The 19,933-nt window shown below is 47.5% G+C and overlaps 1 protein-coding gene across 25 annotated transcripts in view; it reads left to right on the top strand.

The window, feature by feature from the left end:
- The first annotated feature begins 966 nt into the window (after positions 1 to 966).
- FAM193B (family with sequence similarity 193 member B) overlaps positions 967 to 19,933 on the top strand; it is a 31,081-nt gene continuing 12,114 nt past the window's right edge. For 3 of the 25 annotated variants that reach the window (XM_070570204.1, XM_070570202.1, XM_070570215.1), the window contains exons 1-4: positions 967 to 1,280; positions 14,773 to 15,015; positions 15,849 to 16,080; positions 17,252 to 17,639. In XM_070570204.1, the coding sequence (XP_070426305.1) occupies positions 1,071 to 1,280; positions 14,773 to 15,015; positions 15,849 to 16,080; positions 17,252 to 17,639 (1,073 nt within the window). In that variant the 5' untranslated portion in view covers positions 967 to 1,070. Of the gene's footprint in view, positions 2,363 to 2,703; positions 2,816 to 7,314; positions 7,376 to 7,752; positions 7,878 to 14,772; positions 15,016 to 15,848; positions 16,081 to 17,251; positions 17,640 to 19,933 lie in introns of all 25 variants that reach the window. The other 22 variants (XM_070570201.1, XM_070570214.1, XM_070570206.1 and 19 more) reach the window with 19 other exon arrangements.

Here is a 19,933-nt window from a genome sequence, read left to right on the forward strand (position 1 = left end):
GGCAATTAAGGAGAGCTCCAGGGCCTTCCATTTAGCCTTTCCTCTCAAAATAGCCCGTGCTCAGTGGGTTAGGCCAATGTCAGAATTCCGCACCCGTTGATGACATCAATAGCGACTCTACACAGAACCGCCCATATGGTTTCAGGGTACCACTGGCCCTGGCATGAGACAGGCTACCCTCAAAACTTTTAGAAATTTGTACCATCTGCATGTCTAATCTATTCAAAAAAGAAGGGGGGGGGAATTCCATTTTTAACAATTAAATACACAATTATCACATTTTTAAATGTTCCTTTGTGTACCACTCAAAATCCTGTCCTGCACACACTACTTTTTTGGAAACGCTGACCTAGTACATGCCCCAGTCATCTCATCTTTATCACACTGGTTGTAATTGTGTATTTAAGTGTCCACCTTCCCCACCAGACTGCGAGAGAAGGAGCGGAGGCTGAGTCCCGCTGTCCCAAGCACCAAACGCTGGATTCCCAGTGGACCATAAGTTGCAAATAAAGACCTAGACGACCCCTTCGTCCCTTTCAGCTCAGGCCATCTAAGAATCCACGAGTTCTGGCTGAATGATGTTGAGCAACCATTTCGCCTTTTGTAGCCTCGATTTTCTCCGCTGCAAAATGGAAACGATCGAGCCTGCCTCGCCGTATGGGGTGCGAGGAGTCAGGCGATGGGTGTGAAAGTACTGTAGCACTATGGAAATTAATTAACTCAGTCATCCACTTAATAGGCAGTTATTAAGCACCCAGGGCCGTGCGGCACGGTTACCGCAGCGAACATCAGCTCGTCGCGCAGGTCGCATCCTTAGCTCCCGGGAGGGGGAGGGCGTCTCCCCCGCAGCTTCTCTCTCCCACGGAACTCCGGGTGGTGACCTCATTCAAAATGGCGCAGGCAGCCTCCGGGGCTAGTGCGGCGGCGCGGACTCCGAGTGCCCTCTGACCTGCTGGCAGCGGCGGACGGGGAGCCGGGCGCCGCCATATTGGCTGTTGTCCTGTGAGGGGAGCGGCGGCGGCGGCGGCGGCGGCGGCGCGAGTGGAGCTAGGGAGCGGCGCGAGAGCAGCATGACTCGGAGGCGGAGCAGGCCGAGCGGCGGCGCGGGCCGGCGCGAGCGGGCGCGGGTCGCGGGGCCGCAGAAGCCCCAGGCGCCCGAGCCCCCGCCGCCGCCGAGCCTGGAAGCGGGAGCGGGAGCGGGGCTCCCGGAGGCGCTGGCGGAGCCCGAGCGCGACGGCCCCAGGGAGGAGGACGAGCCGAAGCTGGCGGCCGGCCCGCAGGTAGGAGCGAGCGAGGCGAGTCCCGCTGCTCGGGCGCTTTCACCTCCGCAGAGCGGGCCCGGGAGGGCTTGGGGTGAAGCGTCCTCCCCCGGCTGGGCCGGAGCCGTCCCCCCGAGGCAGGCGTGGAGGCTGGACCTCTCTCTCCAGAGCCGAGGCTTGGCGCGTCCTGTCCTCCTGAGACCAGGCTGCCGGCCGTCTCCTCCCGCCGCCTCCGGGCTGGAGCAGAAGCCAAACGTTCTGGTCGAACACCCACACTGGGGCCGGGCTCTGATCTTGAGGCCGCCGCTCAGCTCGCTGCCCTTCCCCTTCCCCTGGGCCCACCTGCGCCCCCACCCACCCAGAGGCCAGCTCGGGGCGCTGGGGCCTGGAAGGCTGCAGCCTCCCCCCAGCCCCCGCCCCGGAGCGGCTCCACCCCTTCCCCTCACTGCCTGCAGCCGCTGCGCCCTCAGCAGCTGTGCCCCCAGCATATGTCTCCTGGGGCCTCCCCCCTCTCCCTGCCCTGCAGAGCAGTTGGAGCAGACAGCCAGGCTGCCCAGAAGACTGTTTGGTGGGACTCCTGCACTGAGGTGGAAACCCAGCACAACCTACCCTTTCTCCCCTCTATACCCCTGATCCACAAGGCGGCCCACCCAACCCTCAGATCCCTGGGTTTGGCAAATCCTGCAGATAGTGAGCAGTAGAAGGACTTCCAAAACTTCCAGCTTGCCACCAGGAAGAAGGTCACTTTCTTTTGAGCAAAGGAGATAATGAGGGGTACCCTGCCAGTGTCCACTGAGAGTCCCGGGTGGCATGAGCCACAGTTGCTCTGGGAGGGTTGTGGCACCTGGGGCTGGGTGGCTCACCCTAAGCTTGCTCTGACAAAAGAGTTTTGAGTTGGTCTTTTGGCTGAGCCTGCCAAGGAAGGCAGGCTCCTGCAGGAGTCTTGGAGGGTCGGATGCAGCGCCGGATGAGGATGAGGCGTGGCAGAAGATGCGTTTGGCTCTGCAGACACTGCATCGGGCAGCAGGGGACTCTGGGAGGCTGGTGCAGCCAGAAGGCATGGCTCTTGACAGCCTTCTAGTAGAATCTCTGGAATTGTGCATGTGAGTGGGGATGCTGTTTGGGGTACCGTTCCCAGAAAGCCTAACCTGACCTCCCCAGTTGGGTGAGGTGCCCCCTCTGTGCCCACAGTCTCATGTGCTCCCCTCTAGTAGCACTGCCTGTTCTGTAATGAGACGTTCTGTTGATGTGTTTGTTCCCAACACTGGACTGTGAGCTCCAGAGGGGCACAGACTATGTCATCTGTCTCTGATTCTCCATGCCTAGCCCTGGGCCTTGCTGACACAGAGTAGAAATAACTAGGTGAATGAGAGAGAAAGTGAATCCGTTGAGAACCTGTGCTTATTGTAACCCAGTTTTGATGCTGCTCTCCTTTGTGTCTCAGATCACAAGAAGATTTTCAGTTAATGAAAATACCACCACTTTTGAGTGTCAAAAGCCCCACCTTCACAGCCACCTCCTATCCAGGGCTAAGTCCAAAGGATGCGACACTCCAGGTTGCACTCCACACCCACCTGGTCTAACTTCCACCCTGAAGCTACTTCCCCCTCTAGCCTTCTCTTTCCCTTCTCTGGGCACCACTAGGGGTGCCGTTATCCCAAAAGGGAGAACCAGGGAGCTCTTAACTTCTCTCCTTCCCATTCAGACCATACAATACTTTAGGGTCCTCTGCCACTTAGCCAGTCTGTAGATTTCATGGTCAGAAAGCTTAGATGGTGGCTTAACCATTTAGTTTTTATTTAGGGCACAACTTTCCTAAGAGCTATGAGTTTCATTAACATGGTGGGTTCCTACCATGTTCTTATCTACTCTGTTGCTTGACCTGCCATTTCGTTCATTTATTCATGCCAGGCACTTTAGATACCTTACTCCTCAGCATTCTCCTCAGCATTTACCACAAATGTGATGAGTTAACTATTGGTGTAATTATTGGTTAACATTGGTGTGATTATTGGTCTGTTTTTGCTACATAAACTCTGAGAGTGCAGGAACCACGTCGTTCACCACTTTAGCCCTATGCCTGGTGATTAACAAATGTTAGTGAATGAACTGAAGGATATAAATACTGTTACACTATTTTTCAGATGAAGAAACAGAGACTCAGAGCAACATTTGCCCAAATAACTCCCGCTGTAAGTCTCAGGGCCAAAAAAATAAGGACAGTTTTGTGTAGGGGATTTAACAAGGCTTTTTTTTTCCCCCACTATAGCCACAAAGAGGTAAAGAAAACTGACAAACTCTCTTCTGATTTTGCCCCACTTTTTTGCTGGGAAGGGAGGGTTCTGGATGCCAGAAGCAGGCTTTTGTACCCTGGTGAGAAGCACCCGCTGAAAGGGTTGGGGTCAGGCATTGCTCTGCCCACAGGTGTGCCTTTGGTGAGGATCTCTGGCTCCCACCACCACCTATAACCCTGTCTTATGCACACAGAGTGGGTAAGTAAGGTGAAACTCAGGGTCGCATGCCGAACTGAAGCCAAAGGCAGCAAATAAGACCCCTTCCAGTCCACAGACAGGTTCTAATGTCCCAAGTCACACATTGTTTTGTTTGTTTTTGTTTTGATTTGAGCCACTATTTTAAAATCAAAAGGTTTCCCACAAAACTGGATTTGTGCCATCTTTTCAAACTCTAAAAATCTGGTGCCGCTTGGCCCAAATTTCCGAGAAGCAGTAATCTGCAGTCTCTGAGTAGTGTCTGCCTCCTTTAGCATAGGAAGGACACCTGATCTGTGCCATGCCCTGAGCTAGCTGGAAATGCAGAAGTGAATCAGATGTGGTCCCTGCCCACAAGGGGTTCATGGTCTGAGAACATAGTAGTTGTAGTAAGGCTAGAAGAGCATTGCTTCCTCTGAGTTAAGGTTCATAGACCGCTCTGGTTCCATCCAGTCCCCCTTGCTTATTTGCGTAGTCTGTACATATTTCAATACAGGACCTTGAGTTTAATTGGGATCCCAAAAACCCTTACTTCCAATTGTTTCAGGCCACTCAATTGCATTGATCTGTTCACTAAGAACCTAAATCCTCATTTACTTCACAAGAAGGCTAAAATAGTTATTGCCTGATTAGCAAAGGAAAAAAAACTTGTAAAGCAGTTGAAGGAGGCAGTGAGAAATAGTGTTTAGTGTTACAGACTTGGGGTGTCCTCCTAGCTTTGTGACTCTGGACGTGTTTCTTCCCTTCTCTAAGCCTCATCGGCAACTTTACGAGAGAATGTGTAGCAACCCACGTTCCTTGAGGCTCCTTACTCAAGCACAAGAGTCAGAGGTGCTGTGTGGCAGGAGCTGTGCCAGATGGCCATCCAAAGCCTATGTTGTCACCTGCCTGCTCTCCTGGCTGTTGTTAAGTTTCTCTTATCCGGGTGCACACTCAGTAAACCCCCAGGAGACTTGCTAGACTGTAAGCCAGCGGTTGGTGGGGGTTGAGCTCATCTTGCACTTCCCATCTCTGCTCTCTCTACAGCATCCCCTGGGGCTTTGCCCAGCCTAGCTTAAAGGGACTCTACAGACCTGGTTCTCCCACTGCTCAGAGTTAAACGTGCTGCCTCAAGAGACTGGAGTAGATAATCATTCAGTATCTTTATTAAACCTGTCTCATTATGTTTAACCCACTCAGCAAGCATGACCTCTGTGCCAGGGCCTTTATTTGGGGTACACCAATGAATGAGATAGTCCCTATACCCGGGGACCACCCCCTTAAAATCACTGCCTGCCCAGCCTGGCCACTTGCATTGTGAGTAGGAGGAAATGATACTGAAGGTGGATCCCTGCCACCTCTGGTTCTTTGTAAGCCAGTAGAGATTCACTATATAGAAGTACCACAAGTCCTTTGAAGATGAAGACTTACCCACTAAGATTTTTAAATTTTTAATTCCCTTAAAATGTCCCAGAGCTATAAGCTTATATCTGATGTCAGATGGACTGTTAAGATTCTAATACCTTTACTTATGGAACTTGGAATTTTTAAGAGCAGGAGCTATATTTTAATTCATTTCTGGGTTATTTATTGTGCATGGTCCTTATGTGCTCAATAAATGGCTGTTAAACTAAAATTATAATAAAAGGAATAAGTTAGGTATCTACCATTTTCTTCTTACCTACCCCCACTGCTGGGCCAGGCTGGCAGTCATCATTCATTTGGGCCCGTTGCACACACACCATACCCAGTCTTCCTCTCACCTGACCTGGTGTTCATTTATTTTGCAAACACTAAAAGACACCTGATCTGTGCCAGGCCCTGGGCTAGCTGGGAATGCAGAAGTGAATCAGACAGGGTCCCTGCCCACAAGGGGCTCATGGTCTAGCGAACATGTATGTAGTAATTGCAGTAAGGCTAGAATAGCATTGCTTCCTCTAGGTCAAATCCTGGATCCTAACACATGGCCTTTGGAAGCGTTTCAGCCTCTTGGTTTGTTTTCTCATGTATAAAATGACAGTGATACCAGGCTTATGGTAGGGCAACAAGTCCTGCATGTCAAGCACTTAGCACAAATGGTAGCTATGATTATCATAGATGCTTAGTGCTGAGGATGCACAGATATGATAGCCCAGAGAAGGCTTCTCAGAGCTGAGGCTTCACAGTGAAATAGAAGTTCCTCCAGAGGTGAAGGTGGAAGAAAGTGTGTAAACAAAGAAAGCAACATAGACAAAGACCTAGAGGCGAGAACTGTCCAACTCAGAGTGGCCAGAAGTCAGGCTGAGAGGTTAGCAAGGTTCTTGAGAACCTTATCAAGAAGGTTGGGCTTTATCCTATAGGCAATGAGGAATCATTGAAAGGCTTTAAGTGGGAAAGTGATTGTGATGTGATTCGGTAAATTCTCTGATAGCATGGGAGGAGTTAATTCTCAGTGAGAGAGGCAGCTGTGATTGCTCGAGTCCACCTCTCCCTCACCCCAGCCTAACTAATCCTCAGATCCCCTGTGCTTTTCTGGACCCAGTCCCAGTCCTACAGAATCAGAGTCTCTAGGTCTGGAGCCCAGGAATCCGTTGTTAAATTGCCCCAGATGATTCTGATGTGTGGCTCGGTCTGGGAACTCCTGAATTGAGGGTGCTGAATTGAGACCTAGGATATACTTCCAAGAATGGGGCTTCCCAGTGGGGAACTTTTCCATCAGCAGGAATAGAAACAGCCCTAGTTTTAGAAAAACAAATAACAAACTTTCCCCAGTTCTCCAGTGGTTGCCCTATTAATGATATTCTTCAACTGCTATTCTTTCTTTGTGGATCAAAATGTTACCCATGCCTACTACGTGCTGCCACCTCTGCTGAATAGTTGAGATGTAGTGAATCATGGGATACAAGCCCTGCCCTTGAAAGCTCACAGTGTTGTGGAGAGGACAGATTTCAATAACTAGGATAGGTGTGATAAGCTCTATTGAAAAGATATGTAAAAAAGTGTTAGGGCATCCCAGAGCAAAGCACAGTTCATTATACCTGTGGACTTAGGAGGACGTAACACCCAAACTGAGCCTAAAAGGGAACACATAGAGGGAACAGTATGAGTGAAGATGTGAGTGCTTTATGTATTTGGGGAAAGGAATGGTTATTGTGGAAAGGAGTGGTTAATGGTTCTTCGTGGCAGGATGAGCAGAGCAGAAAAGGACTGAGAAGAGGTTTACTTGTGTCCCAGGAAAGGCCCTCTGTTAGCATCCTTTTGCTCTTTGCCCATGCTCCCACCCTCATCCTTCAAACTCTAGGTAGATGAACATGATGCAGTCCCATAGGCCATCTCTACTCTATTCCCTACCCAAGGCTGTCAGCTCTCCAGCTCCCTTTGTGGCTTCAGCCTCCATTCTGAAATGAATAGATATAGGGAAAATAAGGCAGAAAGAAGGGGCCTGAAACACTGAAGGTTCTTATTAGGAAGTTGTAGCCAGAGGATATGGACTGGGGGGTTCAAAGAGGCCTTGAAGGTCACCTGTCTAGTCTTCTGTCCTGTGCTTCAAGTAATAACTTTGGATTGGGCAAGTCTCACTTAGTAAGTTTCCCTGTCATTTCTTCTAGGACAGAAGAGGAAAGAAACTAACGGGTATTGAGCACCTACTGTGTGCCAGGCCCAGGCCAGGTACTTTACATAATTTATTTCCTTCTGTCCTCACAACTCTGTGAAGTATGGTTTTGTTCTCATTTCATAAATGAGGAAATTGAGGCTCAAAGTAATTGAGTAATATTCCAAGATCATACTGAAAATGGCAGAACTGGGATTTGAACTCACAACACCCTGTCTCCAAAGTTCATACTCTTCCAAACTCATGAGAAATCTGTGCTGGGGGTACAGAGTAGTAGGTATTAAGGTGTGCCTGAGATTCCGGGTTAATTAGCAGCAGCTTAGGCCTTCCTAAGGCTTATTGCACTCAGGAAGCAGGTTCAACAGATTAGCTTGCCTTGGGGGGTGGAGGGCCACTGAGGTCAAAGAGACTCACTGCCCTGTCCTTGACTCAGCTTGTACAACCAGAGAGAATTCTCCACAAACTGGCTTAAGGGTATGAAACAATTGTCCTACCTCCTCGATGGACCTGAGCCAACAGCCTGAGTGGGAGTTTGGGTGAAAGCTCCAGGACACTGAGGTAAGGTTGTATCAGCTCCCTGAGAATTAACTGCAGCTCTGATTGCCAGCATTAGAACTGTCTGAGATTCTTAGCACTGATGCCTTCCCATTAGTGGCCTGGAGTGGTGCAGCCATGCCTTTAGCATAGCATGTTGGGAACAGGCCTGGTTCAGCTGTGTTTTAGATCCTGTCCATTGTGTAGAGCAGCTGAGGTGTGAGCCAGGTGGGCTGGAAGCATTGCTTCCTTTATTCAGTGAATGCCTGCCATGTGCAAGGCCCAAGCCAAGCCTAAATTTCTGGACACACTTAAATAACCAAGACCCACTCCTTGTCCCCAAAGAGCTCCCAGTCTACTGAGGGTTTGGCGACAGACAGAGAATATGTCTGTGGCACAACGTGATAGATACTATATTAAAAGAAGTAGTTCTACTTAGCCTGGTCCAGCAAAAGCTTCGTTGACCTTTGACCAAGATCTTAGGAGATGAGTAGAAATTTGCTGAGGAGTAAAGCTAAAGTGCTGAGGTTTGAAGGGACCAGGTATATCTGAGGAACAGTGTGAGTAGAAGCTAAGTTCTCAGGAGCTTGGAGAGGTCAGCTGGGGTCAAGTCATGAATGTGGGGGGCCAGAGGGTGCTGCAGCAGTGAGGTCAACCAGAAAAGAGCCTGGAGATTAAACAGACCAAGGTAGGAAGGAGAAGCTAATGGGAGGAGATCCTCAAACCTGGGATAGCTATGCGAGAAGGCACAGAATAAGCTTACATTAAGTAGAGAAGCCCAGTTTCCTGATTGGTTGGTTGTTTTTAATTTGTGTATTAATTTTAATTGTGTATTATTTTAATTTGTGTTCCTACCAAATGAATATGAGGCATCCTGGGAGTTTGGGAGCATTGATAACCCCGTGCATGAACCTGCCTGATTTAAGCATGTGCTCTTAAGGCAGGAGCTCTATTTTGTTTGATTTTTCCCAGCACCCGGCACAATGGGTGGCACCAGGTAGGGGCTCTGAGAATGTTTGTTGAATGAGGGAATGAATGGGTGAACGGAAGAATGAGTGACGATGACTGGGCTGAGTTTTTCTAGGCTGGGGATTAATCATTTTCTCTGCTTCTGGAAGGGAATTTTAGCTGCTTCTGTTGTCCTCTGCCTGCCTTGGTGACAGGGAGGCTCTTGGATTTGGGTGGCTTGAGAGTAGAATGCTCTCATGGGCCATTTCAGAATAGAATTTGGAAACTGTTGCAGGGCTGCTGGTTAGATATAGCGTGTGTCTTGGGAGAATCCTCTACAAACACACACACACTCTTGGGAGCAAAAGGAATCCATGAGAGGAATGAGAGCAGGTTTAGTTCTGGAAATTAGATCCAGCTTCAGAGCAGTCCTTGACAACGGCCTGGTCTGGTGACCTGGTTATTCCCCATTAAGTCCCAAATTGTGGACAGAAGGGCTGAGGTGGAAAATTTATTCATGCCCCCAAAGAGCTATCCAAATATGTCGTGAACTGTATCATTGTTAATAACCACTATTGCTTATTGCACAGCCACTGGGTGATAGGCACTGTTAGATGCTTTACCTCAGCAGTTCTCAAAGTGTTTGGTTTGGGACCCTTTCACATTCCTAAAAATTATTGAGGACCCAAAAGAGCTTTTGTTGGTTATATCTATTCATATTTACCAAATTGAGTATTAAAGCTGAGAAAATTAAAAAATAGTTACCAATTCATTTGAGAATAACAATATTAAACCTATCATGTTAATGTAAATAACAATTTTTTAATGAAAAATAACTGTTTTCCAAAAACAATTAGTGAAAAGAATGGTCTTGTTTTCATTTTTGCAAATGTCTTTATGTCTGGCTTAATAGAAAAACCATCTAGATTCTCATATATGCTTCTGTATTCAATCTGTTGCAATGCATTGTTTTGATTGAAGTATATAAAAATAATCCAGCCTCCTACAGATAACATAGTTGGAAAAGGGAGTATTTTAGTAGCCTTTCCAGATGATTGCTATTTTTCTTTGCAATATAGAATCTGAGACCTTATCAATGAAGTCTTTATTCTCATTTATATTAAAATCTGTTGGTCCATCTAGCACTTTGAATGGATTTTTTACCAATCCATGATTCTGTAGCATCATGCTTTGATCATTTGGAAAATAGGTTCACTCAGTAATATAGATCCTCCCAATGTTTTCCCATTTCATTTTCTAATGTCAAACTGTAACATTTGTTAGTATCCCCACCAATTGATTCAGAAAAGTCTTTAAGTATGGGAAGCTGTCAAGCTCATGGTGGTGGATACAAGTTTTCCAAAAAGCTCATTTTCACCTGAAAGTTTGAATTTTATCATTGGCCACAAATAAGTTGTTTTTGTGATGTGAAAGGCTCAGTTTGTTCATTTTTGGTGAAAACATCTGGCAGTACCCAAGTCCAAATAACCATAGTTTGTCAGTCATTCTTTCAAGTAATAATGGTGTTCCATGAAAAAATTGGCTTCTCCTTCCTTGTATCTTATCTCTTTTTATCCAGGAAAAACTAGAATACCCCAGCATGATGCTTCTCAGACAAAGACAGAAAAGTCTTGGTCCTGGTCAGGTGAGGGAGCAGAGATACTGGTTTTAACGGCAGCACATGCCAGCCCCCTGGGCTAGGAGTGGCCACAGTCTGGGGTTCACCTGGCTTCTTGATGCTCTGGGGATGTGCATGCTAGAACATGGATCCCCTTGTGTGAGTAACCATACACTCTCCAGAGGTTCTGGTTTTCCTCAGAGAGTGAAGCAGAAATATCTTGGAGCTTTTTTGAGCATATCTCAAATCTAGAGAAGCCCTAGAACCTTTCTTTCCTCTTCCCCATCTTTTGCCTAAGGCTAGACCTGTATCTGGAGAGGCTCTGAAATTTAAACTGAGGTGAGAAGGAATAATTAGTTGTTGCCCAGGGCTGTTGGGTTTAAGAATCAGTTGCATCATCCTTTGTGATGAAGAAACATGGTTGGATGTTTCATTCATTCGATAAACATTTATTGCTCATGTTCTTTTGTGGGAGTACTGTGCCATGTGCTAAAAGTACAGCGGGAGAACAGCTAGTGAAAGCCTGGCTTGACTTTAGGGCATAAGGGGTCATGGTTGTCAGAAATTTGGAAGATGGCAGGAGATTGCAGTCAAAGGGAATTCCGAACCAAGAGTTTTTCTCTGCCAAAGGAAAAATATGAAGGAACAGTGGTAGTACTGACTGAATGTAACATCTCCAGGGCTTGGGATTCTCACCACCCTTGGCAATTAAAGTAGAGATGAAAATGTCAGAGAGAAAAGTCCCCAGGCCCCACCGGGAATTGTACTCTGGGGCAGATGCCAAGGCATAGGGTTAAGACACCATTGGGCGTGGCCCCCAGAACTCCCTGGGCCTAGAAAGAAAGAGTCAAGTATAGTAAACTCAGGACAGTGGATAAGCTAAGTTTCCGGTATCAACTTCTTAAGAATAGAACAGCCAAGGGGCCTAGATAATGGATTAAGTGCCTTCTGCGGGATCCCTTGAGCTAAGTCTGTGCATATCTAATATCACTTAACCCTCTGGCCAGCCTTATGCAACGTAGGCAGTATCACCCCTGCTTCAGTTAGAACTTGATTAGCTTTCCAGGCCCTGTGTTTCTTCCTTTAACTGGAAAGATAGCCTGTCCTGTAAATTCACTTCCATTGATGGCTAAACTCATTTATTATGTGTACCAGCTTGACTCTAAGGAGAGTCACGTTATTTCCATGAACAGGTTCATCTCATTGTAATCCCCAAGGAATGCAGTCTTCTGCTCTTCCGCACTTGAGATTGGAACCATTTGGGCGGAGGTACAGGATAGGGAGTCTCACCAAGCTGCCTGCCAGCTGTATTGCCATAGGAACACTTAAATCTAGTTTAGCCACCACGTGCCCAGCTGAGCCTATGTCCTGTGCTTCACTGTGAGGGATCCAGACAAGATCAGACCTGGTGCTTGCCTTCTAGGAGCACAACATAGTTGAAGGGACAAAAGAGATTGGTGAATAAATTTAAGTGGAAGGCACAAATGTTGTAACCAAGGCACAGACATGGGGACATGGGGAGGAGAGGTGAATTATAAGGACTCTCTAGGAAAGCTCGGATGAGGTTAGATTGAAGCTGGGCCTTTAAGTCAGGCCCATCTACTTATTGGTCAACGTGAGAGGGAAGGATTTTAAGCGGCGGATCTTAGCAAAGGCCAGAGACAGGAGAGTACAGGGAGTGTTTGGGGAACTTAAGGAATGACTTCATGGGGTTGAGGGCAGAGATTAAAATGCCTCAGAGTCACCTTAGATTCATCGCACGTGAGAGACTTTTTCATTCTTGTAAAATACAGTGACTATATTTTGATCCCTAGTCCTGATTTTAAATATTGTTTCCCATCGCTCCCATCATATTCATAGTTAGTATCGTATGTTGAGCAACGTATTATGTACCTGGCACTGGACTAGGTGCTTTATCACATTTAATGCTCACAGCCAACCCTACAAGTTGGGGCTTCCCATTTTACAGATGAGGAGACAGAGTAAGTGGAACTTGCCCAGCATCATACACCTGGTAAGTGATGGAGGCCCAGAATTAACGCTGCAGCCAGTGTTGTCTCCACTGCATCCCGGTACCTCTCACAAGTACTGTGGCAGTAACTACAGTCACATTGATCACATGTTTAACTTATAAGAATTCTATTTTCATTTTAAAAAGCAAAATTAAAAAATCACTTACTATACATTGTCATATATATTATACATTTGAATTCCTGGTTGTACCTACAACCATATATACTATACAGGCCTTAAAAAGAATTTTGAGAATAACTTTACTCATACAAAATTTTCATCTTATGTAATAACTTTAGAGTCTAACACTCAAATGAAATGAAACTCAACTGTAGTAAAATTATGTGTCCTGGTGATTGCCTTAAGAATATGGTCACCGTTATATTCCTCACAGGGGAAGGGACTTGGGTGTTGGCCTCACCTCCTCCCCCTGGAGTTAGTATGGCACCTTGTAGCTATGGAAAGTTTCCTGGGTACATTTCTCAAAAAGACCTCCTTCGTCTAAACTCCTCTGAATGCCATTTTTCTCTGTCAACCTTCCACCCTTTCCAGGAGATGCTCGCCACCAGTGGGTTAGCAGACTAGATCCTCTGCAGTTGTGATTAAACAGCTGCCTTGCTCACTGAATTGTAGTGTTTAGACAGTATCTCACCTGAGTTCCACATGTAAATTTCTCTCTCTTTGGTATTGTTTTCCAAGGTCCTTATACTTCCTCAAATGTTTCATTATGCTCCTGGTACTGCTATTTGGTTCCTTTCTTTTTCTAGAAACCTAGAAGACGTAGGTCATTGTAATTGTAAGATACAAATTTAAGGATACTCTGATGCTATCTTACTGTGAGAAGGTGATTTTGTTCAAGAAAGATCATGGCATTTATTTTATTGGTAGAATGAGAATGATAGCCTTATTCCTTTGTTTAAGCCTCAACAAACACCTGTTATATAGTGGTGGGTAAGTTTGGAGGGTATATCAGTTAACTATTGCATGTAACAAACCACCCCAAAACTTAATAGTTTAAAACAACACCATTTATTATTTCTCATGAGTCTGTGGGTTGACTGGGTGTTTCTGCCAGTCAGGACCGGCTTGGCTGATCTCAGCTGGGCTCACTCATGTGTCTGATCTGCAGGCCAATCAGCTGGGAAGACTCAGTTTTCTCCCCACTTCTTTCACCTCCCTCCAGCAGCTAGCCTGGTCATGCTCTCATGGCATGGCAGAGGTGTAAGAGCGAGCAAGCCCAGCCATGCAAGGAAGCAAGTAAAAATGCATACACACTTTTCAAACTTATGCTGGCAGCATGTTTGCTAACATCCTGTTGGCCAAAGAAAGTGACATGACCAAGCTCAGTGTCAGAGTGAGACGGCTACAAAGTTGCAGGATACAGGAAAGCCATTAATTGGGGTCATTAAATGTAATTAGTGTCCCAGTCATTACCCCTCAATGTGAAAAAAAAACCCTATAGACATATTTCCAGGTCAAGTTTGTCCTAGAAGGGAAAAATATGTCCAGGTAATAATTACTGTTTATTGGGCCTAGGCTATGGGCATCCACAGGGTTAGGCACTTCCTCTGTTTATGCACTGAGCCTCACAACAACTCTGCAAGGTAGGTAGGAAATCGGAGCTTGGGAAATTAAATAACTTGCTCAAGGTCACCCAGCTAACATGTGGTCAGGCAGGGATTAGAATGCATGCCAGTCTCACTCCCAAAGCCCAGGTTCTTTTCACCACACCTCACTGCCTCTGAGAAGCACTAAGGTCTGCCTTACCTTCCCTCCAACACGGTTTTCAGTTGAGTTGATGGTCTCTGACTAGCTACATAAACCCCTCCTCTGAAATGCTGCTGTGACCCTAATGGAGTTGTGCAGCTCTTCAGGAAACCCACATGTCCTCCCAAACTCTCATTAACTGAAAGTATTTTTTCTTTCCAGATGAGGGTTGGTCTGTGGACTGCGTAGACAGCCCAAGAATTGTGGCCTCTCCCAGACATGCCAGAGAAGGAAAGGCCATTTTCTTTTTAACCAAGATTTTGGAACATTGAGGCATTAAGACATTTCAGCATGAGCTTTGGAGTTAGCCTCACTGGGGTTCAAATCCTAGGTCAACCACTCACTAGCTCCTTGGGCAACTTATTTGACTTCTTGAAATCTGTTTCTTCATCTAAAAAAAAAAGGAAACAATAACACCTAGTTTGCAGAGCTGTTACCAGGATTAAAATTAAGAATATAAAGTGCCTAACCTAGTGCCTGGCATGTAATAAGTGACATTATTATTATCATTGATATTATTTCTAAGCAGAGCCTTTCCTCTCCTGGGAAACCCTGTTTCTGTCTGTTGGACAGGTTCCCCCCACCTCCAGCCAGTCTGTGCAGACTTGCTGCCTGCTGTGTCATCGAGAACGTAAAGGCTGGGAAGAAGGCCCTTCCCAAAACGGACTGGTGTTGCAGGGTGAGAAGCTGCCCCCTGACTTCATGCCAAAGCTCGTCAAGAATCTCCTAGGCGAGATGCCTCTGTGGGTCTGCCAGAGTTGCCGAAAGAGCATGGAGGAAGATGAAAGGCAGACAGGTCGAGAACATGCAGTGGCGGTAGGTAACCGCTCAGAAGGGGTCCCTGAATGCAGAAGGGCTGCCTGCCCAAAGAAGTCAGGCTGTTGAGCTGTTCCTTCCCTGTCCTCTCAGGTGGCTCTCCTCAAGCAGCCCCTATGCCCAGGCGCTGAGAGGCTGCTGGGCTGCATTCACACAGCAGTAGTGACTTGGGTTCACATTCTGGGGAAGAAGAAAGAGGCTTCAGGTAGCCCACCAGCCCCTGAGGAGAGTCTGTGTGCAGTGTGAGAGCTGGCTTGTAGGTACTGATAGATTGAGATCCTGCCCTTTCCATGTGGCTGTGCCACCTTCAACTCTGTGGCAGCTTGAAAGCCAACCAGTATGACATGGAGGGCAAAGATCAGTTTGAGGGTCTGCAGTGTGCCTCAGTTAGGGAGCATCTCCCATCTCTTGGCTGGGAGCCATCTAAGTCTACCATCTCCTGAATCACAGCTGTCAGACTGTCCTCATTTCTCATTCTCCTCCAGCCCCTCTCTTTTACCCAGATCAGTTCAGCTTGGAACTCTTGGCTTAAAGACCCTTCTCCTTGGCAGCTCTTAGGACTCCCCAAAGGCCCACAGTTGGCAGGAAATGTCTGCCCTGACCAGAGTCTCTCTCACCAGTATCCACACACATCACTTCACTGGGAGCACCACAGCCCCTCCCGGCAAAGGCCTGGTCCACATTTGCCCTTGCACCTGGAGTGGTGGGAATTGTGCCTTGGCCACTACATGGGGGCCTGGAGGAAGAGGAGCTCCTGGAGAAGCTCAGGCAGCAGAGGGTCAGCTCTGATATTTGCTGTTTTATCATGAGCCTTTTTCTTCCCCCTTCTCCAGATCTCCTTGTCACACACATCCTGCAAATCACAGTCTTGTGGGGGTGACTCTCATTCCTCTTCGTCATCCTCTTCATCGTCCTCATCCTCGTCCTCCTCCTGCCATGGGAACTCAGGAGACTGGGATCCCAGCTCATTCCTGTCAGCACATAAGCTCTCAGGCCTCTGGAACTCCCCGCACTCCAGTGGGGCCGTGCCGGGCAGCTCACTCGGGAGTCCTCCTACCATCCCCGGTGAGTCTCCAAGCTTGGGAGAGAGCCAGGCGCCATAAATGTAGAGAGCTGTATTTTCATAACGAGTTTTGTTCAAATGAACCAGATCAGTTATTAAATTAAGTAAAAGTGGAACTGTTCTGGTGGGAAGCAGGGGCGGCACCTAGCCCTTGACTTTCTCTGTGAGATTCCTTTCCCAGGATTCTGAAGTTGAAAACTACTGCATGGCTCTAGTAGTTCCCATTGGATCTGGGAGGGGACTTGGTGAGCAGTGGCTGAACAGAAAATGGAGTCCGGGAGGCTCCTTAGGGAATTAGGACTTAGATTACTTCACACTTGACCGCTGCAGCAGCACGGAGGACCTGGGTGGCTTCATCTTCCTGGGCTTCCTTTTCTCCACTTAAGGGCTGGGTATAAAAGCACTGCACTTAACACCCACAGGAGTCTGACAGTGCAAGCTGCCATTATCATCAGCCAGTTTCACAGCTATATAAGCCTTCTTTAGATCCTGAGGTGACCCTCAGAGACCCAAAGGAAAAATCATGGGTTATTGATGCACTATGTAAATAGGAATTATTGTCTACTTCTACTAAATGGAGTGGCTGAGTTCTTCAAATGGGTGCTTCCCCCAGAACTTAAGAGTTGAGCAGTACATAATTCCAGCTGTTTTGGTGCATAAGCCAAAGAGAGTCATCAAAGCCTTTTCCCGCTTCTCTGAAATCTCAGGCCACCTGAAAGTCTAGCATACCCTGGCTGCCTCTGTCCTCATGGCCCAAGAGAGAGAACCTTAGCCTGCTGCTCCACAGACTTCTGCAGATCCTGCCCTGGGCCTGAGGAATGCCTGTGAACAAGCAGGTCCTAGACAGACCCTCAGAGACAGAACACATATCCCCTGCTTGTGCCACAGTAGAGGTGTGTGGACTTCCATGCAGCCAGCATTCCTGGTGCCTTCTCCCTAAGGCCTGGGCTCCTGGAGCCTGTCTAGCTGAGCTGCTGCCTGCAGAAAAACCTCTTCAGCTCAAGGTACTGCTGGACTTTCCCAACAGTTCACAGGTCCACTATGCTGAGAGGCTGTGCCCAGCCAGGTCCCTCTGGTCACAGTAAGCAGGATACTGTGGCAGTGAGCCCTTGGGCGTTCCTTCTCAGAATCTAGGCTCCCACTCTGACACCTTTTTCCCCAATCTGCCCACAGGTGAGGTTTTCTCCATCTCGGAGCACCACCGGCACTCAGACCTCACTGCTCCACCTAACAGCCCCACTGGCCACCACCCACAGCCAGTGTCACTGATCCCATCTCACCCCGGATCCTTTGGCTCACCACCCCACCCACACCTGCTGCCCCCTTCCCCAGCAGCACCTTTCCCTGCCCAGGCTTCAGAATGCCCTGTTGCTGCTGCTGCTGCCCCCAACACCCCGGGGGCCTGTCAGAGCCCCCACCTGCCCTCCACCAGCATGTCACTCCTGAAGATGCCTCCGCCATTCTCGGGGTGCAGCCACCCCTGTAGTGGGCACTGCAGTGGGCATTGTGGCAGTCCTCTCCTCCCACCACCGAGCTCTCAGCAGCTCCCTAGCACTCACAGGTAAGTGGGCGGCATGAAGGGCAAATCCCTGCTGACTCCAACTCAGAGTTTTGGAAAACTTTGCAGAGGGTACCTTTAGGGTGGAAATTAAAGGGTTAGACTCTGTTGGGTTGGTTGGTTGGTTTGTTTTGCTGGGGAAAATTCTCCCTGAGCTAACATCTGCTGCTAGTCTTCCTCTTTTTTATTTTGTATGTGAGCCGCTGCCACAGCATGGCCACTGATGGACAAGTGGTATAGGTCTGTGCCTGGGAAGCGAACCTGGGGTGCCAAAGTGGAGCGCACCAAACTTAACCACTAGGTCACCAGGGCTGGCCTTAGACTGTTTTTTTTTTCATAGTTTTTCCAGAAAAACTTGGAAAAATTTATAAATGTGTGAAGAAGAAAAAATTGTCCTCACAACCTAAAGATAAGCTTCTAACTCTGTGATGTATTTTCCTTCTGATGTTTCTGTAGATAACATAATTAGGTCCCTGTTCTATATACATTTTTGTGTAGTTACTTTTTAACATTATATCATGATCATTTCCCCAGTTAAAATTCTTCGAAAAACTTTTCAGTGGCCACATAGTGTCTTATTGTATAGCTCTAGCATAGTTTATTTTACCCTTCCCCGATTCCTGGACATTTAGGCATTTCCAGTTTTTAACCATTATAAACAAGGCTATAATGAGCATCCTTGCACCCAGATCTGCATTTGAGTTAGGAATTATGTCTTTAAGGTAGATTCCTATAAGTAACTCTTAAGCACTGAGAAAGGTTATTTTAATGTATATTTGAAAGATAAAAATCTTTGGAGAAGATAGATGTATTTTATTACGCGTTTACATTTTCCCATTCTAAAATCCCACCACTCTAATACAACCACTCTCAGCAGTTTCCCTCCCGTGTCTTTCCAACATGGTGTTGGTAGTGTCTGTACAATTTCTCATCGTCTGGCTTCACTTAGCACTTTTAGGCTCCTGCATGGTCTTCTGACCTCAGCTTTAAAGGCCGGAGAGTATTCGCAGTAGTGCACTTCACTGTTCTCCAGTTGCTGAACATTTAGGCCGTTCCAGCATTTCAACATTGTAAATAATGTCACTGGAGATGTCTTTGCATAAAGCTTTTTCCCACTGTTGGATTTTTCTTCTTGGAATAGATCCCTCAGAGTGAAAAAAAAGTTCTGAGTTCAAGGGTGTCTTTTTTTTTTTTTTTTTTTGAGAAGGGTCCTTAATACACTTTGAGAAATTGCTTTCCAAAGGGCTCTCCAAATTGATGTAACCACCAGTATTAGAGTGCTAGTTTCTCCATGTTCTCAGGAGCACTGGGTATGTTAATTTTGCTAATGTGCTAGATGAAGAGTGGTCAGTTTGGATTAAGCTTCTCTAAGAACCGCTGGCAATGGTTCCTTCCTCTCCTTTTCTACCCCTGCCCCGTGGACTGCCCTGGAAGCTGAGCCTCCTCATTTCTCCTTGCCCTGCTCTTCCCCCCAGCTCCCACATCCTCAGCCTCAGCTCTGGCCCCATCTCCAGGGCACTCCAGCTGCTAATGGCCAACCCAGGGCTCTGGCTCTCCCAGCTCCAATTGTAGGACCTTGCAGGCCTGTGTCTCATTCTTACCCTGGGAAAAGAGTCTATATTACAAGATGCCCCCATGGTTCCTGAAATCCAGAGGCAGAGCAGTGCAGTGGGAGTATGTGAGCTTTGCATGCAGAAACACGGGCTGTGTCCTGGCCACTCCGTGGGAAAATCAGTTAAGCATCTGAGCCTCATCTTCTCCACTGCATGATGGGGAGAGCAACACCTGTTTTGCAGGACTTGGGGGATCGTTAGACATAATCTGCTGAATACAGTACCTGGCACAGACAGCAGCTCTTGTAGTCTGTGGCCCACAAGGCACATTGCTTTTCCTAGCCTCAAGGCCCCACGGCTAAGGCAGCTCCACCCACTAGTGCAGACTCTGTCATAGGGACCTTAGAGAGCAAAAGGAAACTGACCTCGTTGACCTTGTTTGGATGCTCCAGGGGAGCCATCAGTCCACCGATCTGTTCAGACACCTACTTATTGAGCACCTACTATGTGCACAGTTGTTATGCTACACACTGGGACCCAAAAATATAAGTGGCATAATCCCTGCCCTTGGGGAGTGCACAGTTGGTCTGAGAGATAAGGGGACAAACAGACCATCACAGTAGAGCGTGATAAACAGTAAGATAGACAGAGGTGTTTGCAGTGCCCTCAGAGTCCAGGAGGGTCACATGGATGTAGGCAGGAGAGGCATAGGGAACCTTTCCAGAATAGTGCCATTGAGCCGGG

This window comes from Equus przewalskii, chromosome 13 (genome assembly GCF_037783145.1).
Source record: "Equus przewalskii isolate Varuska chromosome 13, EquPr2, whole genome shotgun sequence".
NCBI lineage: Eukaryota > Metazoa > Chordata > Mammalia > Perissodactyla > Equidae > Equus > Equus przewalskii.